Source organism: Psittacula echo (assembly GCF_963264785.1).
Source record: "Psittacula echo genome assembly, chromosome: 6".
NCBI lineage: Eukaryota > Metazoa > Chordata > Aves > Psittaciformes > Psittacidae > Psittacula > Psittacula echo.
Window position 1 is genome coordinate 73,183,271 of NC_137743.1, and position 27,552 is coordinate 73,210,822.

A 27,552-nucleotide genomic window follows, 5' to 3' on the forward strand; every position below is an offset into this window, starting at 1 on the left:
AAGCTCTTTACATACTACTGTTACAGAAACAGAAAACAGACTTACAAGTACTTCCTTCACCTGAAGGATCTGATCTTCCATGAATCCAGTCACACCATGTTTGAAAAAAAAAAAAAACCCAACAAAAAACCTATCTAAAGCAGTAAATTTTAGACTTCACATTGCACTGCAACTGTTTCAGAAAAAACTAATATCCACCAAACCTAGAGAGAATTATCAACTGGCCCAATTTGATGCACAAAGCAACTATGTCCCTCAACTACTTCTTCAATATAAACCAGAGCTGCTACTTCAAAACAAGAGTTCTTCAGTCCCATCTGCACAATCCTATCTATTTCGATGGGAAAATGGATAGTAAACCAAATTCTGCTTGTTTGCTAATTTAACATGTCTAATATTTAAACACTTTCTGGTACATTTTTTGTTTAATGAATTTTTTGCAGTATTTTGAACAAGGATTCAGTATACCATCTAGTGTGATTTACTCTTACTTGCTGAGTAAAGTACATTGCTATCATAATTGTTTATGTAGAATTTAAAGGAACAGGAAATGTGCATCAAAACCCACAACTATTACGTGCACAGGTATGCACTCTGTTTTGGTTTTTTTCTCCCAAGTGAAATGTTTGTAACCAAATTTAGCATAGTAAGCACTGAATTAAATTTTGTATTTACGGTATCACCTTTAAACAGATGCAGTTATGAGTGGACCCGAGTATGCAACTGATCCATGGAAGCTATGCGTATGCAAGCCGGTCAGAACTGCTCACGTGTAACAGACCAATATTCAGACCCAGAGACTGTCCACAATGACAGTTTGCAATTACTGAATCTAACTCTGTAAAAAAGGTACAAGGTAAACGTGTTTTATAAGTCGATACAGCACTGGTAGTCAGGTCACTGCAGGTTTTTTGCATATCTGTATTGTATTTTTCCTGAAGTTTCTGTTTGCAATTGCCTTTCCACCCATTTTCATCCTTTGTTATAATTTCAAAGGAACCATAAACTGCTGTATATCAGAATAGACCATGTATTAAAAAGATCCTCTGTTTTACATGCCAGCCCAAGTTGCTGGTCAAAAAGGGAGACTGTATCTGCTGCTGTAAATTTCTGTGTAACAGATACCATGCCTGACAAGCCATCAACTTCAACAGACACACAAAACACCACTATGACAACAGGGAGGAAACCATGCACAGATACTTCAGTATTATGGGGCCAAGGTTTATAATACAGTGATGAGTCATGTCAGAGCAAAGTTGTGCCAAGAGTGATTAATGATTCAGGCTGACTAACTCTGTAAATAGCCAAGCAAGCCTCTAAGAGGCAAGTGGCATATCTTCTGCAGGAAACAATACTGAGTAAGAGGATAACATTTTTTTCCCCACCCCTGCACAAAAATCTTACGGACAAATAGAACAACACTGGGGCAAGTGCTTTACAATGCAATTTTCCAGCCAATAAACCAACATTGGTGGGAATTCCATGAAGGAAGGAGTTTTAAGAATGTGACTTACCTGAAAAGCAAACTTCCAATATCAAAAAAATGTATACTATATACTAACACTGCTTTTTGAATACTATTCTGTTCCAAACATATCTTATTTAGTTTAGGGCTGAGGCTGTTCAGCAAGGTCACATAATTTGAGACTGCTGAAATACTTTAGCAATCCTTTGGTCCCAGCAGCTGTAAAACAGCCAAGTAAAAAAGAACCTTCCCTACCAAAAAAAACAAAACCCAAAATAAAATGGGGTGGGGGAATCGTCACCAGGAAAGTGTCTTCTAAACATCACCTGCTATGTACCAGAAAAGGCAATTATTTTTACAAAATACACATTTTCATACAAAAGACATCTTGCAAAACCATCTGATTGCCCCTCCCTCTGCATATTACAATGGTAAATGGGATCAGCTGATTGGTCTTGAGATTTTTGTTTCAGTGGGAAAAAAGTCAAAGGACACATAGCATCGCAACAACTGGTCCTTTAAATGGCAAAGGAGCATGACAGTCTTTGTTTTCACCAGTGTTTAAAAAAGTACGAGAGAGAAACAGAAGCAGAATCTTCATAAGCAGAAAGTGCAACAGAGTGTCAGCTGCTGCGTCCTCCTGAACTTCTCAACGTGCTACCAAACTACCAATTATACAAAGAGTTCAATAATGACAGTGCCATAAATTGTTAAAACAATGCAACTAGTGTGATCAGAAAGGTCCAGTTAACTGGTTCAAATTTTTTCCCAGTAGTTGCCCAGAGAAATGTCAAGACAATCTAAATCTATCCATCAGCTTCCTCAATAGGTCCGGATTGCTGGAGTATAGAGGTCTGTGGTATTACTGTACTTGTTCCACGAGAGATCCTGTCTTGATCTGTGTTTGTAGACAAGGAGGCCATAGAAATGGGCTGTAACAAACTGGGTGTCATGCTGGAGGAGACAGTCAGGCTGTGTGTAGTGCCCTTAAGCGTGAGATCCTGTGTTGGAAGAAGTGGCTTGAGGATGCTGACAAGACAGAAAGCAGAGCCACTTTTAGGAATGAAATTCACTTTGTTCTTGTCAGGGCAGTAGAAGGCTGGAATTTCATGCAATGGCTTTGGCCTAGAAATAAAATACACATAGTAGTTTTAAAATTACATTGAACCACCAAATTCTGTCAATGGCAAGTATGTATGGCTGAAAACACCAGTGGAGACAAGCTGATAGTTAAACTTGAAGTATTTCACCCACTCAATAATGCCTTAATGACACTTGTACCACACGGCAAACAGCAAGGTGGTTTAAACTGCTTCTTTACATATAAATACATACAGATAAACAACACATTCTTAGGGCAGGCTGTCTCCTAATTCAAGGAAGACACTAAGTTCATGTTGCAGATCACAAACCCTGTCCGTGAACTGGCATATCCAATATATTGGAAAGCATTCTCGATCATATTCTCCAGAAACTTTCACAACCCAACATATTCTGCCCCACCCCAACACTCTTTACACACCGAGCCTTGTGAGAGAAAGCTGGCATAGCAATGTTTCTAATATTGTACACCTTGGAGCTGTGCATGATCTTAGTGGGATTTCCTTCCCTATACTTCTGCCTCCTTTGCATGTCCACCTGAGTGCGGCCTGAATCTCTGTAAAAGATAACCTCCTCTTACTTAAAAAACTCAGTGCAGGGAGTAAAATGTAGTATTCTCGAAGTGGCATTTATGATTAAGTACCTGTAACCTGGGAATGAAGTGTGGAACACATATTTAGATCCTGACTTGCAGTTTTGCCATCTCAGCATATAATTCAACCAACTCATGCTTTATGAAAGACAGCTGAAAGAAATTGTGGATAGCACAAGAATGCCTTCTGTGTATCTCAAATGATGCAATGTAAATCTACTAAACTAGTCCAACTCTTTAAAACAAAACCATGGGAATCTGTTCCAAAGCTTCTCTTCTCTGCTGGAGAAAGCTATCAGAAATTTATACCCATTTTTTTCTTGTTGCCAGCACTGTCCTTTAGCCTATAACCTCCCCTTCTCTTCCATGTGTGTGTTAGATAGCTGAATGGACTTCTGTCTTTCTTCTACTGGGCCAAGTAAGCTAATCTTTCAGTATACTCTTGTAGAAGATACTTCTACTCTGAAAAGTAATTCTGCTTGTGAAATAGGGTATGTTTCCATGTTAGCTGATCCTCTGAGTGTCCAGAAAAGCCAAAAATCCATTTGTAATTTTTTCCCCCAAATGAAAATCCTACAAGCTCCAAACAAATAATGTTAAGCAAAGGCTGAGGTTTAAATAGTTACACTCATGTATTCCATGTACGTGTGGAATGCAAGTGCCAAATGTGAAAAGGATTTTTGCATGCGGCTGCAGCATCTACACAAAGACTTCTGTAAAAGCCTGTTTCATTGTACAGCAGACCAGTCCTACAGTTACGCAGCAAGGACATCTCAAAAGAAATGCAAATGCAAGTCAACTTACAATAAAGTATGTTCCAGGAGCAAGTGGAGACTATCCAATCTGTTGGCAACATAGGTTACACAGTCTAACTTAAGTTACTGTAACCCTTCCTACAACACATTTTCAGCAATCAGAGATGGAAAATACAAACCACCTATAATTTTTTAAATTACTCCTTACACTACAATAAGCAGAACTAGGCATTGTTGAAATAATATGGTCATAAGAGTATTATAAACAAATTATGCTTCCTGTGTGATGAAATGAAGTTTTTAACTACAGGTTAAGAGTCCTGCATACAACTAACACAAGAGTATAAAACCTCCACTGGAAATAAGAATAAAACATAAAATCCCCAGAGTATTTCCAAATGACAAAAGTTGGTGTTCTCACAATAACCAAAGCATCAAATACTTAGGGTCAAATTTACTCATCTGTCACTAGAGGTTTTACAGCTACACAGACGTAGCTGAAAAGAATACGGTCTTCAGAGTCTAGATTACAATGTGCCTGTCAAGTCATGACGTATTAGCTGATACACCTGTATTACAGCTTCTTATCATATGTGATTATTTGAGTTCCTCCCCCACTACCTGCTAGGTAAGAGACAATCCTCTCAAGTTATGCTGGTTTAAAAAGTCTCTCAATATGCTGATTTAAAAAAAGAATCCAGCAATAAAATACACTCATACATGCCACTATATAGTCACACAAAACAGAGATCTGGCTGTTAGCATGGTATTAGTAACTGGACTAATAATTTTGCTCCAACACAAACTCAATAAACCAATGGGTAACTCTGAATATTTCTTATTTAGTAAAGATCAACTTACAAGCTTTCCTCAAACACTTTAACCTTTTCACAGCCCTCCGGAGGTTCACGCTTGAACATGTAGCTGTTGTTGGGTTTTGGTGAGGTAGCATATTTTGGCAAGGGAGAATTATTCCCATTCTCTGCAGGAAAAGAGTTTCTCATTACTTTAATGTGTCATACTATAAAAACCTCCAATAACCCTAATCTTTAAATGCCCCCCAAACTGAAACCACTTTATTACCAATGATATAAAATTAAGAAACGTTTTCATTTGCCTCCAAGTTTATTTGCAAATAAGGTTTATTATCTCAAGCTCTTTATTCCTCTCCATTTCTCCTTATACTATTTTCAGGCTTCTCTTCAATCTCTGTTTATTCCTAGACACTTCTATTTTGTAACTTCAAATGTGAATCTATGGTCCTGTGCTGTCACAATCCAGCCAAAAGAAATGGGCAGAAACCATATTCCTTAAAACCCAGAACAAGTTTATGTTGAATTATAAAATTTTTCTAGATTAACTTGGAATACTTCTGATAAAAGAATAAGCAGAAAACACCCCAAACAGTTAAACTTTTCCAGGTGCATGTATGAAGTGCTGGAAGGTTGCCCATTTTGCCTGAGATCATGAAGAATACCTGACACAAGCAACAGGACTAGCCTACTTTGCTGTTCCACCTGTTGCTGCACACTCTGGCTTCTCCAGCTTGCTTAAAGTACTTGAATCCATTATCTAAAAACAAAAACTTGTTTGGGAAGCACATTCCTCAGTTACATCTATCCAGCTTCAATTACAGAGCACTAGACGTGTGCACACACAGTATCTGGAGCCATTTCTCCATGGAGGTGGGAAACAAACCCCTTCTTTTACAACGTGCTCATATGCACATCACAACAGGTTGCAGTTTAGCATTGTTGAATTTTTAGTTATGCAGTACCTTTATCTCTGGAATCAGCAAGAAGATCATCTGCAGAACATGGACTTTCTTCACTGCCTTCATTAGAGATGGTAAGAAATGAGGTTGGAGATACTGACTGGGAGCGGCTGCTGTTGTTACTACCCCTGTCTGCTCCACCAGGCGTTTGGGTATCAATGCTGCGAGTACTACTACTACGCTGAACCAGAGGAGGTGGTGCACGGTGCCCATCTGGAATATCTTGAGGCTGGTAAAAAATGAAATGTATCAGATGCCTGGCTCTTGCCTGGTTAGCAATTTCTTCAAATACAGTAATGCTGAGGGGTTTTTCAGGTTTCATAAAGCCGTTTGAAGTAGAAAATTTCATTCATTACACAAGATTCCAACAGAAAATAAGTCAGGTTTGGAAACTAAGGACAACAGTTTTCAAGCTTTCACAGAATCACAGAATTGCTGAGGTTGGAAGGGATCTCTTGATAATCACCCAGTCCAACACCCCTGCTCAAGCAGGCTCAGCTAGAGCAGCCTGGCCAAGACTGTGTCCAGCCAAGTTTTGAGCACCTCCACAGACAGTGATTCCACAACCTCTCTGAGCAGCTTGCTCCAGTTCTGAGCACCCTCACACATCTGAGGGCTTGGGGGAGAAAGAAAGAAAGAAAGATAGGTGTTTTTCTGGTGTTCAGACTGAATTTAATGCTAATTTGTGCCCACTGCCTCTTGCCCTCTTCAGCACTACTGAGAAGAGTCCAGCTCCCTCCTCTTCCATCCTGCACATCAGATCATCCCTGAGCTTTCTCTTCTCAAGGCTGAACAGTCCCAGCTCTCTCAGCCCTTTCTCATATGAAAGATGTTCCAGTCCCTTAATCATCTTCATGGCTCTATTTCTGATACTCTAAATTTACCTCTAAAAACAACTGAAAGTAAAATGAAAAGTTAAAAATGGGCAAGTTATGCGTCAACTGGGATGGGGATAGTTCACCATGGGCAAAAAGAAGAAAAAGTTACTACAAGAACTCCCAAAACAGACCTTTTGTCTTGTCCTGTTTTACTGAGATTTCTTATTTTACTGGAAAACTAATTACATCACAGTAATCACAGTGGAAAAGGTTCAGATTCAACTCTTCATTTTGCTTTCCAAGAGACTTTTCAACTACCTTTATTAAAGCAAGCAAAATGAATTCCAGGCAAATTGCACTAAAAAACTGTGCAAAACAAAGCTTATAACTGAAAAAACTCAAAGCAAAACCAAAATAATAGAAAACAGATACGATGGCAGATACATACAACAAGTTGTTCCTCTTTGTCTCCCGTCTCCTTAATTATTATCTCAATCTCCTGATTCAGTCCTTCCACACTGTTTCGGAATCGTGATCCTGTTGATTTGGCAATAGGTATCACAGGAACAAGAGCACTCTTTGGGATGGGAGCCTGAGAAACCAGTGAGAAAGCAACATATATTTACTTACAAAACAATTACTAATTCTACTTAAAAGTGAACCTTTAAACAAAACACATCTACACTTCAGTATCAAGGATTTACATGAAACTATAGTGACTGTGTTAAAATGGATGCCTTAAATGAAGAAACAGAGTTTCCTTGTTTCAAATCTAATTTCTAACAGGAAAAGCTTTCAACAGTCTAGTTTCAAGACTTCCCCTGATACGGTCTGTCTCCAGCTCAACAACACTTGACAAGTAAAAATTTAACAGAACCATTCAAATATAAGTAATTTTGAAGCCTTTAAAATATATTCACATTCCTCCTGAAATGAGCTGTACCACAATTTCAGTTCCTTCCCTGTTGGATTTACCACTTGTAATTTCATTTAAAACGTATTTTAATGGAAGTCTGCTGTCACTTACAGCAACAGACACATGCAGAAGGAAAAGTATTCCACAAATGCAAGATTGCATTATGCTAGACATGAAGACCAACACAGTAACTATAGATATAAGGTTGACAAAACAATTCAGGAAGACTTCCACAGAAAGAATAAAATCCCAAACCCAAATACACAGAACATTTTAAAAATCCAGTGCTTCCAAGTGTGCATGAAAACTCCATTCTCAAGAGTTTTCCAAACATTACTGAAGTTTTCCAAAGCCCCTTCTGGTACACCGCAACTTCTTGAGGTTTCCCTTCTCCATTAGCATCCTCCTCCCCATTAAAAAGCCATACTATGAGAACATTAGAAAATTCTGTCCTGAACTTCAGCACAGACTCTACTATAGATAACAGAACATGTCCTGCAAACATTTAGTTGAACTCAAGGAACACCATGACGCTTTAAAGTCACAGTAGAACTCCTGTGTAAAATTCCTAGACTCTATGGCCTAATGTGCTGTGATGGAGAAGATCTCCTCTACTGATTGAAGGACACTAGCATTATCACCTAGTCTTCAAAGTGATGCGTTTGATGTTTGTTCAGGTTTTGTTTTGCTTGTTCTGCTTACTTTAATTATTATTTTTATTGTCTCATTTATTTGTTTGGCTGTTTTTTCCCCTCTAAGTACCAAAATCAGGCACAGTTAGGCACCAAAGCATCGTGACTTTGCATTCAACTTCTCAAAAACCATGCAAAATTTGTCTAGCAGAAAAACTACCTTCGAAAGATTAATGTAAACAAGAGAATTCTAAGTGCAGATCATAATGCAGACTATGCTCACACTTACTGAAGTGGCAAAACTCACAAATCCTATTAGTTTTGCTTCACTGACACATTAAGATAGCTATTGACAAAGAGGCTTGCACAGGGACTACAAAAGCTTCTGTTCAGGAAATGCTTGGTGACTGTTTATGTCTACAAAAACTAAACATTCTCATCATGGCCAAACTTGAAAACACTTTCACATGTTTTGCCAAAAATGAAGAAGAGAAAACAAACAACTGGAGATGAGCATAGAATTCTGAGAAACCATTCTGTTACAAACAAGGCTTTGGATCAACAAGCCAGGAAACTAATACAGGTCAATATCCGGTCATAAAACAAGTATATCAGCACAAGCTTAGGCACTAATAAAGATTGTTTATGAACCCAGCTATTAAATATACACATTCTTAGAACAAACTGCACTTGTTAAAAAAGTAGAAAACAATGATGCTTGTCTAAGGCTTCAGCAGTCCTTAGCAAAATGGGGATATTCTCCATCTTTTAAATACGATTGCCTAGCACTACAATTCCTAAAATCACAGCACTGTTTGAAGAGCTCAAAGTAGAAAAACCACAAGCTGCTTCAATAGAGTTCATTATGGCTCAATATAGCATGTTTCACTTCCAAAAGAAATCATATTCTGTACATGACTGAGAATGACTTGTTAATCCGGAGTGGTGGGGGTGGAAAGGGAAGGAAGTACCATTACAGGGGTGGAACAACCAGCCTCAAACCGAGACCCTTCCTTTAGAAATACTGCCTTCACGGAGGTCTGCATGGAGCTGATTCCTGACGTACAGGAATAGGCTACAGGAATCAGACTATTTATCCATATATTTGGGAACACGCAAAGTGAAGCACAGTGCCAAACACAGGATAGTAATTACAGTGCCCACATAATAATACACTGTCATTGAGTGTTGGTGTAGGACAGTTAAGAGTCCTCAAACTTGCAAGCGTGTTCACAGGTATTTTAGGAAAATGCTCTAGCTCTTCTAATTCTTTCAATAGCAATGGAACTTTAAACAGAATCCAAGATCTTTTGATGCTTTTGGATATTAACATCAAACCACCTCAAGGTCGAATGCATCGTGGCAATTTCACTTTAAAAATGAAACGCCCTACCTACGTAAGCGGGCAATAGTGACACAAAAAAACCCCCACACTGCATGCAGTTGGTCTCAGTATTAGTGGTTGCTTAGGATCAACAATTAATCAATTGACATTAAGGACACATTCTTTCCAGGAAAATGAAAGGAAGAAGCTTGATGGTTCATAGCGTCAAATAGCAGCAGAACATCAGAAAAGTGCACTGAGGACAAAAAAGATTTTGAAAGACCTAATACATTTTTCCTTGGCTCTGGTCTCAATTTTAGTTTCTCCATTACAATAACCCTGAGAATAAAGGAAGATCCCATGGGCTTGATTCCTATTTACAGATTTAGAATTATGGAGTTAATTTAAAAATCAACATTCTCAGAAGCATCCCAAGATCACCTGAGGGGGCTATGACCTTTCTGCACATCCTGCTTCCTGTAAAGAGAGGCAGAATGGAGCATTTCTAGCATCACGAAAAGACATACAAAAACCCATTCAAATGCCCTGGAATTTTTTCAGACTACATTTTTATGTAGTCAGCAGCAAGGACTTGGTTTCCTGATTCTGAGGAGAGGGACAGGAACAGGTAACAAGCTTATTCTACAGAGATTGTGTGCATTTCTTCCTTTAAGCAAAAACCATATGGGAAAGAAGCACAACCATCAGCTGGAGGCTTAAGTGGCAAGAATCACTGTAAAAAAATCTGGTAAAACTTCAGAATGATGGCAAAGCTTAAGTGTGTATTAGTAGGGAAGAAAACAGGAAATAAATCCACTGGAATTGCTTCTTTCAGTTTCAACTAGAAGAGTAAGCTATTTCCAAACTGTTAAACAGAGTTTACCTGGTCTCTGCAAAGGGACTACCAAGGCAATTTCCTAACACATCTTCTCAGCCTTGTCAGGAATCAAGCTCCTTGAGCTCAGAAATCTTCACGTGACCCTCTAGGGTCAACAACTACAAGTTTCCTTCAAGTTGGGAATGTAAAAAAAATTCTAAATATTCTAATGACTAAGTGCAAGTGTTTCCACACAGTCCTTCCACAAATCATGAAGGAGCTGAGCTGCAATCAGAAACCTAGTTTGGCAGTTCCCTAGAAAAGAATGAGAAAGCCTAGGAACTTTGCCCTTGATGCCTAGTTAGATTTTCATTCTGACTTAAAAAGCAGCCTCTAAATGCTGTTAATCTAAACCCTTCACTTGCTCTTTTTGAAGCTTTCTGTAACTTCCCCCCTTTCACAAGTAGCTCAACAGAGCTGGCACAAAATTTACCAAGAAAAAACAATGGTTTGGTTTGTAACACAATGCTGGAAAAGCTGCTTTGCCTCAGTTTGTGTTTTATAGTCTGTTTCACAAGACCAAAACCTAATTATCTCTTGTGCAATATTTTATTCACATACTTTAAAATCTGGCAGAATGCAAAAGACCTCCATACAACAAGTAAAATTTCACGGGCACAATAAAATAATTAAGATGCAAGAAAAATATTCACATACATGCTTTGGGGTAGTATACACACCCCAGAGTATACAGAGTAGTAACACCACTGTTCATTTTCAAAATTAAACCCCACTAAGATTATCTATATTAGAGTGACAATAGCTTAGTGTTCAGAAACCTACAGGTTTGTAGAATACCAAGCTAAACCTGTCAGACTGCATGTAATTCTCCAGTGTACTGAAGGGCTAACAACAAAAGTTCCTTAGTATGCTATTTTTCTGGTTGAAATGCCTCAATTGCCCACAAGTACAGAACAAACCTTCAAACAAGTTCTACAAATTTGATTGAAATACCTGCATCAAGTATTTTGACCTTTTTTATGATGTGTCTCAGCAATTTTCATAAACTTAGTGAAAAACAAAACAAAAACAAAAATATAGAAAGGGGTAGGTTCATTTATGTGTCTTTCATCTTTTATCATTTTGGACTGTTCTGACTTGAGATACAGCAGTCACTAAGATAAGCAGCATGCTACACCGCACCTGTACTCCAATAAAGTGATGAAAATGTAGGAATTTGTCCTACACAGCCTGTTTCAAGTTTGAACTGCTTCACAGAAGGAAGAAGAAACAGTTTCTGTTTGAAGATTTAAAGAGCTTTAACGAGTAATTTCTAAATTGTGTCAAAAAACGTAATTCTAAAAAAATCCTAAATACAATTGTTCTAATAACACAGAATTAAAACTAATAAACTGAAAAAGGATCTGTGTGCTCATAGTTTCTTTTGACCTGCTGTCAAATGAGCTAAAAATATTACCTCTCTCTGAACCTGACCTCATTAACAGTCTTAAGATAAAACTAAAGCTGCACACAGAACATGGGGTGGCCTAACCATCACAATTTAAGTGATTACTACTTAAAGTCTCGAGGCGTAATAAATGATGGGAAAAAATATAATTTTACATAGGCTGAATGAAGCCATCAAGAATATAAACACTATTAATACAGTACATACAAATCCCATTGAATAGCCTCTTGTCAGGTAAGCTCTCCAAATCAGCTCATCATAGGATTAGACAAGTACTATTGTCAAGACAAAATGTGATCAGCAAAAACTACAATTTTATATGAGTGTATGATTTTATTACCGGTTTGCTCCGTGACATATTCTACATGCAAATTCATAATCATTACATCAGTGCATGATGAGAAAGATAATCAATAGGTGTTGATTAAACTTATCTGTCATCCTTTTGTAGAGGCTGCAGAATACACATTAAAAGTCTTGCTTTAAACAGGGATCTATCTGAAACTCTTTCAAAGTTGGAGTTCAAAGCCAACCCTGCCAAGTAACAAAAAGATCCAGAACCCCATACACTGAAGGAAGTCAACGGAAACAGATCTATTTTAAAGAATTCACCCATAGCTACAACATATTTAGCAGTATGTGGTATTTCTAAGTTCTTTTTAAGACAAATAATAACCTTGAAAGGAATTAAAAACAGCATTAGCTACCCAATATGTCTAAAAAGTGCAAAGCCTTACTTGGCTGTGGTTAATGGCTGCATGGTTACCATGAAATGGAGACTGTCTTTCCTTATCACGATGATGCCTACTGCTGTGTTTGCTTCTCTGCAATTGTTGACGCAATTTTGCAATCTAATAAAGGAAAAATTTATGTTAGATTTCACCAGATATATTCAAGAACACACAGTTACATCAACTTATTCCATCACTTCGTTAAAATTCTTTACTACCACAACATATGTAATTATTGCCAGCACTAAATTAGACTCAAGTTGTTGTAAACTTAACAAACTAGCCACCAGTTCAGCTGAAGCCCAGAAGATGCCTCTGGAGGTTTAATGAAAACTTAAAATACACAGAGTTTGAAAGTAGTTCAGTCACTGCTATATTTCCTCCTTTGATGAAGACTGTCACCTGCACTTGACGCTTTCTTTCCCACCCATTCACATGAAAAATTTTAGTAGTCCTGTATCATCATACAAAATCAATACCAGATGAACATCAATTTCGTATTTTTACCAAGCCCACAGTCCATACAATAAAACAAAGCAGTACAATATTCATGCCTTCCTGAAAACCACAGTAACAGTGTAAAAAACCCAAAGATATCTCAAATAATAGCATTTCTGACCTCCTTGAGTTGACCATTGCTGCCCCATGATGCCGAACGTTTGTGTGAGCTTCTCTTCTTTTCTAAATACTCTTCAGCCCAGGCACTTTCTGTCTGCAGCAAGAAAATTACAGGATTAATTGGAGAAAAAAAAAAAATAAAAAAAAAAATAAAAAAGGTAATCCCTACTTTCTGGCAGAATATCTTGAGGGAAATTAGAAGAGAGAACAGTGTTAAGATTTGCTAGATTGAGAACTGTGAGTGAAAAGCTGTTACTGACTAGAAGCCTTTCTGACAAGTAAAATCTGACAAAGTTGAGTGAAACTTTGTAATATTAAAACAAAATAAACCCAACAAAAACCACACACAGAGAAAACCCTCAACTTTTAGATGTACTCTAATACAGGAATGTGCTAGATTCCCTTCCAAATTATTGAGCATAAGGCAATAGTAACAGCCAGATGTACCACAAGCTGCTGTAGAGTTCTAAAGAGCCAGCATGACAGTGCTGTATTTGAGGGAGATGGTTCATTTTATTTCCTGCACAGATGCTGACCTTGTTGTTTCTGACAGAAACATTAGCAAGGATACCTTGGTGTAAACATCATGAAAACCTGCACCAGTACAGCTTCAAAGTCATGTTCTTGTCAGAAGAATGAGAAAAAGGCAGGCAAGACATAAAAGCACCACTAGAGCTACTGCAAAGCAGTGAATTAGTTTATTAATGCCTCAAAAGGCTTCAGATTCCTAGTTGTCTTAAGCCAAGCAGAAAGCAGCACATGTAATACCTAAGCTAGTTTCACTAAACCAACAAAGTTATTCACATTTAACAAAGAAACTTGCAAACATACTGCCATGGAAAAGTTCAGGGAAATACAAGGCATTGTTAAGACAAACTGCATTTACTTAAGGTAACAAAGCACACAGGCAAGCTGTGATAACACTGTATGCTTTGTGGACAGTTTGTATTCCCACCTAACCATGTTCAGAACCACCTTCAAAAGCGGTGAACTGTAAAGGCTCTAAGGATAACATCTATCAGGAATCTTCATTCAATCACAAGAAATATGCCTAATGAAGCAGGGAGAAGGATTTCTGGAAGCAGCTTACATAATGAGTAAGTTCTTGTCAATTCACTATTGCCACAGAGCAGTTCTTAGCATATAGCAGTCATCTAGCTAACTCATCCTTAAAAGTCACTGATAACTCACTTTCTCCTACAGACAGAACTTTGCCTCAAAACCTTCACATCTGCAGTGTACAACAGTTGTTCCTATATTTGAGACTAACAGCTTGCAAACCACAAGATGACCTTACTTACTCCATCTGTACTCAGAACATAGAAACTCGCAACGCCTTTGATGATGGGGTATTAATCCCCATTTTGCAAGGAAATGAATGTGTAACTCCAAACACACAGGCTGCAACTCCCATTGTCTTCATATTGGCAAAACCTCTACTATCAGTAAATTTTTGTCTTCATCACTCCAAAAACTAACTAGGACAAATCTGAATAACAAAGTTCGTAGGGTTGCTTTGAAATTTCTACTTGATAACAATATTATAAACCATTAGAACCTATTTTGCCAGAAAAGCACTCACTTGTCTTCATCATAAAATAGAATAATTGATAATCACCATTCCTATGTATCAGTCTTGGTCTCGACAATTCTCAAATGTCAATCTGGAGTCTCATCCTATCCTTTGGCCCCTGGAACAGTAAGTTTTAGCAACTAATTCTAACTACCCAACTCAGCATAACCATTATACTTGCCTACAGGAATCTAATTACACCCTAATCAGTCTTTGCATTTAATTTATATTCAAGACTTTGACTTAAGATTCCAGACTTGTTTCATGAATTAATATCTGATTAATTTTAAAGGATTTAAGGTTGCTTTGATGCTCATCCACAAAACAAACAGAAATCTTTATGGAGCAAGAGTAGATATAAGACACTATATTACAGGAAATCTTTACATCAGTACACTAATGTAATACTATTTTAGCAAGTCTCCTATTTATTCCCCATATTTTGCTTGTAATACTTGTTTTCAAGAAACAGATCCAATTACCAATAGACAGAGGTTCTATTTCTCTAGGTTCTCATAGTACTACTACTTGCTTATTAGTTGTTACCATTCACAACATCCTTCCTTCATGTTCTAGAATTACAAAGGGAAATGAGCTTAATTTATCACAGATAGTAGAACACTTAAAAAAAAAAAAGTCTTAGAGGCAAAAACTTTGCAGCTGAAATAAAGTGTTTCTTTAAGAATTAAAAAAATAGAAAGCAATTATCTCCTTTTAACCCGTATTATGACATAGTTATATTTCAAACAGCCACAGGCAAAGTCAAACAGGTTTGATTCAAAGGGAAAAAGACAAAAGATTACAAACACCAGTTACTTAAACCAGTATCTGTATGTAAGAAATCTAGCCAGACCCTAGGACACTCAGTAATACACTTACTCATCATCCAACAAACATTCTGAATGTACGTAATTTCGTCTGGTTTTATAGATAGGATTCATCAAAATAATCAGTTGAAGCAGGAGTCTGATACACAGAAGTCCATGTGACCTGGGATCTCTTACACACCTCTCAGCTGTGACCTGTGGGCATCTCTGTGAAGGCTGGCAAGCCAAAGTGTGTCGCAAATTGCTGTCTCTTCCCAGACTGCTTCCTGGATGACTCTAGTAGCTATGCCGTAAACCCACAGAATCAAGATACCCTGCTTACTCAACTTTGAATTTTTTTGTTTCTTAATAGATTCACCCTAACCTTTTGAAATCTCAATACACTCATTTCGCATCAGACTTTGTGAAATCTGAAATTACACACTGGAGACAGAATATCTTGTAATTTAAACACCGCATCTTCAGAACATAAAACAATAAAAATGGAGAACCTATACTACTTTGAGAAACTGGTTTAAATCACATTTTCAACTTGTCCTTAGCAAAAATGGTTGCTTAAGCACACCAGAAAGATCAAAAACAATGTCTCATCAGTGTCATATCAACACAAGCCTTGGATGTACATATTCCGTCTGCATCCCAAAATTTTCCACTGGTGTAATAAATTTTAATTCAGGAAGGCCAAACAGATCCTTTGATTTCCCTCAGCAGTATACTAACATCAAGCACCACTAAACATACTCATTTTGCAGAAATAGTCAATGCCCTTTACAGTCTTCCCATTAATTTTGGGGAATATGTTTCCCTTTATTTAAGGAAACCCCACTACAATAGCAGCCAGATGTGTCAGAATTGGAGGAAAAAAAACCCAAAAAAACGTAAGCCAAAAAAGGATGTTATCTAATCTTGCTGGAGAATACAAAGGTTAATTCAGATTAAACCTAAACTAAGCTGAAAGACATCAACTGAATATAGCAGGTACTTTGGCAGTACTATAGAAATATAGTTATTTTGAAGAAGCATTACCCTAAGAAATCAAACATGAAAATAAATGGCTAAGTCACCCACACTGGTTTAGTTCTGCACTTTAATGATGCCTTTTAATAGCTTAGCATGAGCAGCAACTCCTTGCATATTATACACCCCCTTCATCATCCTTCTCCTTTTACTATGATTTGCTTACCTTTTCCATCTCATCTTCTATCTATTTTTCCAATTCATTTTCCTGCACAGAAAACTTGCTCCTCAGCTGTCCTTTCTTCACCAGTTTCTATTTCCACCTTACCCACAGGGGCATATTTCCCTACAAAACACCTTCCTTTTCTACCGATCTGCTCTTTGAATTGTGGTCCTTTCCACAAAATGTTGTGGATCTTGAGAAGGCCATACAGTAACAACCAACACTGCCGACAGCTGCTCAGCAGCCTACACATTTCAGCAGACAGCAGGCTGTAACCTACATGGATACATTTTTGTTACTGTTACCAAACTTAAAGCAGGCTCAAACTCTAGCATGTCCTACATGCTGTCAGTTCTTTCACCCTTGTGTTCTTTGGAGCTGAAAACCTGTTGTTGAAACCAGGCCTTAAGAATAGGGATTTAAAATCTGCTGTTTGGCTCTTTCTTTGTAAGTTAGAGATTTCCACCGCCAGACTACATACAGAGAAGGAGAAGTGAAAAACTGGCATATTTTATAGAAAAATCCATCTTCAATTACTTCTGCATACAATAGGATACTATGTAACAACAGCACCTTTAACAGGAATGATAAAACAACTGTCACGGTAAGTGGATAACTCATGTAACGCTAATTTCATTCAGTTGTTTGTGGTCCAATCATTACAGGTGGCATAGGACCAAACTGCTAAAAGCTCATGAAATTTAGTCAAGTCAATTAAGTTTATTGGCAAAAACATGTACTTTATTAATATTTTCCAGTTGAGCTAAATTTCGACATTATTCACTGTTCAACGAGGAAGCTCTTCAATGTATAATTCTACACCTGGTACATATATCCCAGGTGAACATTTAAAGCCTTTTACATCCTTCAAGAGGATGAGCAGCCTATCACAGAAAAGGCTACAATACTTTTCATACAGGCACTGCAGAAGGCTTTTTCATTGCATTTTAAGACAGACATTTATACAGGGAGTATCTAAGTTCCCTTGTATAAATTAAAACTAAATAGTACTTCACACCTGTGCAATCCAGTGTACTGCATACTGCAAGAACAATGAGAAAACAGATGTGCAATACACTAGGGGTTTTCTGAGTCAAGGAGAAAGTGGAACTCTTAACAGATACTACAGTTCACAACTTCTTAAAGAATACAAATAATTCACACCCATAATGGCAAAAGTAGGATCCCTGCAATTTGAAAGTGAATGGGAACTTGAAAACAAGAAAGCTAAAGTGAATGTTTTCAAGGAAAAAGCTTCTTATATATAAATCCCATCTTCACATTTAAATACTCAGAAGACAAAAATCTGTCCTACCTGTGTGGCTTTGTCTCTCATACATGGAGCAGCTTGTCCATGATTATCACGAGGCCACTGTCCAGCAAGGTATGGAGCAGCAAGCGTATCCAGTGAGGAAGTCCGGCGAATATTATTGGAAGGGCTTGATGAAGGTGGCCTTGATTTGTCAGCTAGAATAAGAACACTTGATTAGAAAGCAAGCAAGAGAGAGAACTTTACTAATTGCCTCCAATAAATCATATCAAACCAGAACTATGTTATTAAGTATACAAGATGACACTTTTAATGTAGGAATTAAGTTTGTTTTTCCAGGCTTTATTCAGTTTTAATAAGTAATTAAATGTGTTTTTATGGTTTCCTTAAGAACATTCTTATGTCTCAAATGTTGCACTGTACTCACACACCACCATTTCTTCCCTCAAAGGTGCAAAAGTTACTGGATTATTAAATGATGAAGGCTTGAAAAAAATAAAAATATTTAAAGTTTCCTCATATATAAAAGCTAACAAAGAAAATCTGTGCTGAACTTTTTCCATTTAATGCCAAGTTTAGAATCGTCCCACTAGCCTTTTACCCTTTACCTACTTTAATTCAAGGGATGCTGACATGTTTTATTAACCACCCAGTATATGATATATATATACACACCATATAGTGATTCATAAAGAGATTATGAATACATAAGGAGTCATGGATCTACCTTAAGACCCAGAAGTCAACTTTGACAAGGTAATGATTTATATCTTATAAGATAATCAAGACAGCTTCTCCCTTTACATGATACTTGGTAGCTACATTCATATTTTACACACTACGCCTTTTGCAACACCTCATTTTTCGTGTCCACATAGATTTCTCTCTTCAGAACAACTGATATAGTAATAAGAACCCCTACTGAATAAGGTTAAATATAACAAGCACAGGAAGTAACGCAAAAAGAAAGAATATAGTTAAAACCAAAAATTCGCATCTATCCCATCTGTCAATGATATGTTACAGTGGCAGTGAAAGACTATGCTGTAGGCTAGTAAGTGTAAACACTGTGAAGGAAGGTTCTTCAAAACAGTAATTGGGGTTTGTTAAATTAAGGAGACTGACAAACAGGAAAGACTCTGGGTTTAGAGGCACATATATGGTTACACATTCTTTGTCACTAGTTATTCTAGGTGTAGAACGCAAATTCAGAGATCACAATGATCTACACTAACAGTTAATCTACTCTTCACAGAATCATATCCAAAAGAATTGTGTATTAATCTTACTTACAGCAAATACAAAAGGCCTAAAACAAATAGCTAGAACACAGCAAAGATAACACAGAAATCAAACGAAAGCTTTAAAAGGGCACTGGAAAAACTCAGTCATATGTCTTTCCTGACTGGGCCTTCAGATGAATTCTTCACTCCAAGTATAAACAACATAGCCATTTGTATTCCACATTAACACATTTAGGGCCAAAAGAAGTTATGTCTGATTAGCGTCTGACTGTAGTCAGAAAACAAAAATACTACCATCAGATGTCCAGAATTCAATTTCTAAGTTATTGCAATCTACTAAAGATAAATAAATAAGAAAGATATATAAATATACTTGTTAAGCATAAATTTCAGTGGTGTGGACAACACCGTAGCCTCATAGAACACCCATCTTTCAAATGTAAGTCTAGTGCCATTCTATATTAAATATCTTTATGCAAATTTTGCATTAGAAATGTACATATGAAAATTGTGGAAAATATTTCAATTCAATTAGACGGAAATAATTATTAGCACTCTTAATCAGCTACCTTCATATAAAGCAGTCCAGAAACCTCGTCTGGTTTAATATTTCTACTAGTACCAACAATAGTAAAACCTTACTACTGAGCTCACAGCACATCTGCTCTCAGGGAATAGCAGCAAAGTGCAGTTTATAAACTCCCATGCTCTTAAGACCCTTGTATCAAAGAAATTCCCTGACTGCTACTGCTAGCACCATCCAGTACACTGAAGGGTCTGTTTGCACCAGAATATTTCTGTCTGTATCAAAATGTCATCCCTTAAAAATTACATTTGCTTTCAAAGTTATATCAAACATGTTGTCTCAGAAATAGCTGTCATACTCTCCCTATTAATGTTTCTTCTGAATTATTATTCTTCATCTTTAAGAAGCTTTTCTCTTATACCAAGGGGAAACAGAAGGGATGTGAAAAAAGAAAATTACAAAATCAGAAAGTGTACGTAGTCAGTCACATTATCTGCAAAGGCACTGCAGCAGACAGCTTCAAAACTGAAGCGGCAGAAGCTATCATTCTCTCCCCTCCTCCACAAAAAAAAAGAAGTGGAAATACTATTTCGCTGGGCAAACAGACAGAATGAAAACTGAAGAGCCTGTTTACTATTTAAGTTCAAGACAAGCTGCTGATTTCAAGGCACAAAGCCTGCAAGTATTCTCTCTTTATTCTGGCTTAAAAATTCCTTCAAGGAATTGTGTTTTCAAACTCCTTTGGGTATGTTTTTACCTCTTTTTTCACCTTCACAACACGGCTTAATACAAACTGTGAAAAAGTCTACTACACAATTTCTCTTGCTGTTTCAAGAGGAAATTTTCAATGGGAACATACACAATGTTTTCATTGCACTTTCCTCCACAATACTTGAAGCAAGCGTTCAGCTGCTATTTTTCCTTGATGTGACCTACATAACAAGAGATCTGCCTCCACAGAGATAACAGTTACAACAGCTGTGGCTGATGAAAAACAATGGAGCTGTTTCATCAAATAGATGCTTCTTGAATATTAGATCTGTTTTAATTGGCCTGATTATCTCTTTAAACCAATATTTGTGATAAATATCAACCCTCCTATACATCCACCACTACTCTAAGTCTATTCAGAAACAAAGTCTTACTGCAATCCAGCTTTAAACAAAGCAAAACAACACCACAAAACATAAACAGAAAATACACAACACAAATCAACAAAGCCCATAATGTGGGAAAATAACAGCCAAGTTACCATGTCGTCAAGAGTCACTGCAGTACAACTGACCAACTGAGGTTGCTACAGGTAAACTGGTATCACACACAAGTACTGCAATTTCAAGCCAGGCATTTCCGAAGGCAATTTAAGCTAAGGCAGGCTAACAATGTGACTGAAGAGCAAAATGGAACAAATACAGATGCTTACGAGTAACTACCTGAAGGGCAGGAAAGAAAGCACTGACTTAGGCAGGTCTTAACATACAAGTCCTACAACTACAACTTGAAACCACAGTGTGAGAACACATACCTTTGCATTGGATGCCCCACAGGAGGAAGTTGCTATACATAAAAGAAAGGAAGGGTAAATAAAAAACGGAAAGGTATTACACGTAAGAAAGTCCTAAAACACAAAACACTGAAAATTCACCTTTCAGTTTTTCAGGAAAAGTTCAGAACTGTTGTTAGAACTGCAAAATAAGGATTGCTGCTGAAGTGTGTCTTGAAGATTGATCTTACAGCTCTACTGTATTTGAAATAGAAGCTTTGAGAACAGAAAATAAAAACTCCATAGAAACATTTTAACACACAACATAAAACCAAACAAAACTAGCAAGCAGCAGAAAGAGCCACTGAAAAAGCATAGGACACAACTGACCTCACAAAATTCCCTGACTGAATTCTAATTTAAATTTTTTATACAGGTAGGATATCTAGCAACATGAGAAACAGTGAGACCCAACTAGCTTCTCAGGCATAGGCTGACCTTTCTGTTCTGTTTCGGTCAGCCTTTTCCACAGAAATGACATTCATGGGATCTTTCCCATACACAGCTGTCTTTTCCCAAAAACTCACACAAACACAACTGATCTCAGGGGCTTCACCTAGTTTTTATGTTTCCTTGAAAGTACTCAACAGGCTTGGATAGTATTGAGCACAGACAAACAGTACAACTGTGTATATTCCCTTTGGAAGACAATGTCAGCTGTTATCTTCACATAAACATAAAAGAACTACTCACACTTTTGTTCTACTAATTCAAAATGATCCCACAGTAGGAGAAAGACTGAATCAACATTGCTTACAAAACCGAACCTCAGAAAGCCCAAGATGTTCAAGTCACTTAATTCTAGTGAATGAAAACACTTTTAATCCAAATAAACTCCCCTGAAGTGTTGGCCACAAGAAACTTAAAAGTATGATGCTGCAAAACTGAATTCACTTTCTTTACAAAACTGAATTCACTTTCTTTACACCTACCATTTGCGAAACAGCTTAGGTAAGCAAAGCAGGCATGTAATGGTACACAAAGCCTGTGCTCTCTTATCATACAGTATCATCTTTAATAACTACTGCAGAACCTTGCTAATTAATGTTGACAGGACTGCAGCTATTATTGTGTCAATCATCAAATTCTTCAAATAAAAAAATCTACAGTGAAATTTAAGAGTATAATAGAGCTCCATTCCTTCTCCCTACCCCAAGGAGAGGTTCACATCTGAACTCTTTAAGGCTTTCCAATACACTGTTATAACAATTGTCATAATTTCCTTTCACACAAGTAGACTTTAATATTACTTTAAAGGCCAAAATAGTTCTAGATAAAACTAACTGATTCTCTCCTTAATTTTCAGAGTGAGTTTAAATGTCCAATTCAGTGAACTGGAATATACCAGAACGTTCAGCACCCAGCAGAGAAATCTTTCACAATCTCAAGGCACCTGAAAGGGTCAGTAAACAACTGCTGTGGCTCTGGTCTGTACCTTCTTGTTTACACAGCCTGGTGCATTATAACATTTTTTGGAACTGAACAGTTGAACTCTTCCAAGAGGATGTTTTATATAAGAACAAAAATAACAAGATCACATTTGATCTTTACTTAGTAAATAAACCAAGACAAAAACAACAATAAAGGTACAGCTTACATATTCATCTCATTTTGCAACAATCTACTAGTAGATCAATATCCTCTAACAGGGGTGGCATTACCTATGCATAAAGAGGCATATGTGAAAACCGAACCAAAACTGGAGATTGCAGGACAGACCTCACACAGGATAAACAAGGCCATATCAGTGATGGAAAGGACAGAGCACTTGAACATGAACAAGTAGAATCTGAACTCTGTGAAATAAGGGCTAGAGACTGCAGGGAGAGAAGGTAAAGGAAAGTAAAGAAAAGAAAGGAAACTGGGTAGTAGGAAAATCTAGGCTTGTGGTCATAATTAGGAGGGAAGCAGCAAGAAAAGTCCAGAAATTTAGAAATTGTACCATGGAATCTTCAGTTTTTAATTATGCCATCATCAATGGAAAATTAAGTTAAGTATGTCCAACATTAAACTGCAATTCACTTCAGAAAACAAAGAGGGAAAACCCCAAACAAACTCAACAAAAAACCACACCCCAAGAAAACTCCACCACCAGAAAACTCAAAACCAAGATACTAAGTCACATTTGTAAATTCACAAGTTGGGGTTCTCAGCCTGTGTTAAGTAGATTGATGAAAACTATGTTCAAAACTATTCAACCATTTCAAGGAAAGAAAATCTGGAAAACATGAAGTTGAGTCTAAACTTACTGAACCAGTACTGCAGTTCAGAAACAGCTATCATTTCTCTAACCTCAAGGTTCATTTTAATCTAAAAAAAAACCTATGGCTGCAGCTGCAGAAATGAACAAAAGCCATCATCATCTGAAAACAAGAAACAGGAAAACCCAAGTTATTCTGCAGTTGATTCTGACTGATATCCTGAAGTGCCCTGCATGGCTTCGCAACCGTAGCCTCATTAGCAACTAGCATGTTCTCAGCTACCAGTAAGTTTTCTTACCTAAATAAAGAAAAAACTGAAGTTAACTCAGTTTCTATGAAGTACTGGACTACACAATACAAATGCTAAGCAACATTAAACAGGTTTAATTTGCATTCTGGGCCATTACAAGTACTGTTCAGAAAGCAATTCTGTTTTCATACATCTTGTAAAAAGTTACAGAAGTTACTTTAACACAGTAACCAAATGACTTGATTCTTTCTACAAGTGAACGCCTAGATCCAATAAGGAAGGTTTCAAGAGACTTCTACACAATGATCTGAAGACGGTGCCATTTTTCCACCCTAAGTGCCTTTACAAACAGCTTTCGATTTCAAGGCTAGCCATCCTGTTCCTCATTCTCCAGGCCAGGAGACTGCACCTTGGGCAAATCACAGGAAGAAGACAGGCTTGTATTATGCGTATAAAGTCTTTCAGATTACTGATTAACAAGAATCTCAAACAAAGGATACACACATTCCTCAATCCAAAGGCTCGGAATATAACCTTAAAAAAAAAAGTCACGTTACTCTTATCCAGAAAGCAGAAAATCTAATTCAGAACCGAAACACCTTTGTGACACTGTTCTCTTATACTGCAGGCAAGCAGTCATATGGTAATCTCGAAGGGATATGTCTGAATTAAAAAAAAAAAATGATAAAAATTAAGTTACACAGACATTAGCTTAAGTGCTATGTACTATACCAATTGATTATGACTGTCTAACTGGGCAGAATCATCCTTCAAGAGCCAGGATAGAACAAAAAAGAAAGAAAGACAACATGGTGGCAGTCTGTTATAATCATTATTCTAGAAGGGTGAGCAACATTAGGAGAAGCAGAAGCGTTGGTGGGAATCATGTTGATCCTATATTTCTGCATATACACTTCTGTATATTAGTCAACTTTATTGCACAGGTTATTGCATGCAACTTTATAAAAGAGCAGCTATAACCCTTGGTATCTCAGAAGTCACAGATTTTTCCAGATTTGAGGATACAAACACAAAGCCTCACTCAAGCGTTTTTGAGTAAACTTTTATCCCAAGAAGAGCAAGGACACACGTAAGCCCCTTTTATCCTCAACCAGAAGCCAAATGTTGCTTAAATTTTAGCGTTCCCAGTAAGTATGTTTTAATTGCTCAAAACCATTAAAAAGCAGTTTGCTACAAAACGCATGCCATTCCCACACTATTTTCTAGCCTTGATGCAGCACAAGCTTGTCATCACTTAAGTTCACACATCCTTCTACAGGGTTCATGTTGAAAGTAACTACACTAAAAGAGATAACAAGCACTTTTTCCCAACATCAATGTGCAATGCCACTAGTTTACTAATCACAAGCTTGCGGACACTGAATCGAAATCACACACCATCTGGGACAAGATGCACAGAAAGGGATGAAGATGTGAAGGCTTCACAACAGCCCTCAAACACCAAATACACCTTAAGCTTGTACCGAAGTACCTGATGCACATCCACACCGCTGACTCCCTCTCATCTGGGAACCTTTGGCAGTACTTGCAGAAGGGCTACAGCAACAGCTACAACTCCCCACATGGCATGCTTGGCTTTCTCCGTCCCTCTTCTAACAACCAGGAAACAACAACAAAAGCAACAGGCCCTTCAACGCATACACACTCCGCAAGCCAGCCACAGAAGGATCGGAACGGGCGCAAGCCTGGGCACGGCCCCTGTGTCCCTACCTCTCCTCCCGACATCAGGAGCGGAGGGCGCCGCCGATCCCAGCCCTACCACCCCGCAAAGCGCTCCCTGAACCCGGCCACGCCGAGCCGCCCGGGGAGCGCCCGCTGCCGCTCCTCCCGCAACCCCATAGTGGTGTCCCCCCCCTCCCCTCAGGTACGTGTCCGCACCCCGCCAGTAACGCCGGGCGGCAGCAGGTGCGCGGCGTGGTCGGGCCGGCGGCAGCGCTCACCTTTGCAGACGGGGGAGCTGGGGCTCTTCCTCTCCGGGGAGCTCCTGCCTTGCTCCGGCGAGTGCCGCCGGTGCCGGACCCTGCCCGCCGCTGTAGCACTGCCCTCGGGCAGCGGAGGCACGGGAGAGGAGCACGGTGAGAGCCCGCAGCCCAGCGGCGGCGGCGGGGGAGGCGGCGGCGGAAGGTGGTGGGGCCGCGGGGGGCTCCCCCTCGCTCCGCCGGCACGCGTGGGGCTGCCCCGCGAGGAGGCGGCGGCGGCTGAGGCGGCGCCGCCGCTCCCTCCCCCCGGCGTCTGCGTGGCCATGGCGGGGCCGCCGCGCCCGCCGCCGCCGGTGGGCGCCGCGCGCGTGGGGCTGATGCTGCGCGAGGCCGGCGCCGCGCGTGGGAGACCCCCGCCCGGGGCGCTCGCGCCGCCGCTCCTCGTGGGGCTGCCATGTTGCTGCTGTTGCTGCTGCTGCTTGAGCTGGAAGGGCACCGTGGCCCGCATGGGCTGGAGGCGACTGCTCGCTCCGGCTCCGCCGCCCGCCGCCGCCGCGCCTCCTCCCGCCAAGGAGGTGGCTGGGGTAGGGGAGCCGTTGCGCCTGACGCGCTGATGGGACATAGTCCGCTGGGAGCCGGGGCTCGCGGAAGACCGTCGCTGGCGGGGAAGGCAGGGAACGGCGCCGAGCGCCCGCAGGTCCTCGCGGGGGTCCTAACGCCTCAGGTGGTGCCGATCGCGGCCCCGACTCGTCCTCGCTGCCGTCCCCAGCCCGAAGCGACCCGCGCTGCCTGCGGAGCCTCCGCTCGCCTCATCAACAATAGTGCCCCGGCCGCCCCGCCCCGCCCCCTGCGCCCTCCCATTGGGCGCGCCGCCTCTCGGCTCGCGCAGCTACGGCGCGCCCATTGGCTGCGGAGCGCGCTCCTGAGTGGCCGAGCCTGCGCCGGGAGGGAAGGGGAGGGGCAGCGCTTAAAGCGACACGCGCGCGCGCGTGGCGGCCGGCGGGGCCGCGCGCTGCTCGCGGCACGTGCCGCCGCTCGGCGTGAGGGAGCGCGCGCGCGGGCGCGGCCCGGGTGCAGCCGCGGACCGGGGCCCTCCCGGCTGAGGGGGACCCCTCCGTCCCGGGGACGAGCGGAGCCGCGGTCCTGACCCCGGGCTGGCACGGGCCGCGATGGAGGGGCCGCGGGACCGGCCCTCGCGTCCCGTCGCAGCGCCGGGCAGGGGCCAGGTGTCCGCCGTCACGTGGGTGGTGGCGGCGGCCCCCCCCCCCCGCCTCAGGGCCCGTCCCGGGGCTGCGTTTGAATAGGGCTGCTCGATCGTTGTTATCTCTGAACGCACGGCAGGAGAGGACGAGGGCTCAGCAGCGGCTCGTCCAATCGCTTTGCCACCAGCTTAGCGTGACTGATGATGGCACCGGATACACGGGTAATATCTAGGCAGACTTCTCCCCTCAGTTGCTGTGTTTACTCTTTCTCCGTTAGATTAGTCGCGTCTTCACTGCAGTCTCTTTAGAACACTTACTAACTGTGACATTCTCTTAACCTGATTTATACCCTAGGGAAGGGAATACACACATGAAGCAGGCTTGAGTTCATGTGTTTGGGTTATTTAGATGCAAGGTAGATACACTTCAGCACCTCCAAGACATGAAGGAATCCATAAATCCTCCCTCTATATTGCAAGTGCCCGTTCTGAGGTACCAAACTTACATTCTTTTTCAGTATTGCTCTATGAGTTGCATGTTGCAATTGAATACCATTGCTATGATGAGGCCTTGGGTGGCATGGTTTAGTGTGAGGTGTCCCTGCCCATGGCAGGGGGCTTGGAACTAGATGATCTTAAGGTCCTTTCCAACCCTAACTATTCTATGACTCTATGATACAAACAAATTACATAGTGTTCTTTCTTCAGCTTAGTTACACTTGGGGTTGGTTTTTTCTCTCCTCTTTTCTCCTTTGCTGTTTCTGATTGAAGTCTGCTTCGCTT

General features: G+C 39.9%; 1 protein-coding gene across 1 annotated transcript; it reads right to left on the minus strand.

The window, feature by feature from the left end:
- Positions 1–1,976: 1,976 nt before the first annotated feature.
- On the minus strand, positions 1,977–26,190 carry FAM117B (family with sequence similarity 117 member B; the record flags this gene model as incomplete). Its single annotated transcript, XM_080621270.1, has 8 exons — positions 1,977–2,593; positions 4,778–4,898; positions 5,694–5,919; positions 6,957–7,100; positions 12,403–12,516; positions 13,016–13,108; positions 17,910–18,061; positions 25,590–26,190. The coding sequence occupies 8 exons, from the start codon at positions 26,188–26,190 to the stop codon at positions 2,275–2,277; spliced, it is 1,770 nt and encodes a 589-aa protein (XP_080477396.1). The 3' UTR covers positions 1,977–2,274.
- Positions 26,191–27,552: the final 1,362 nt, after the last annotated feature.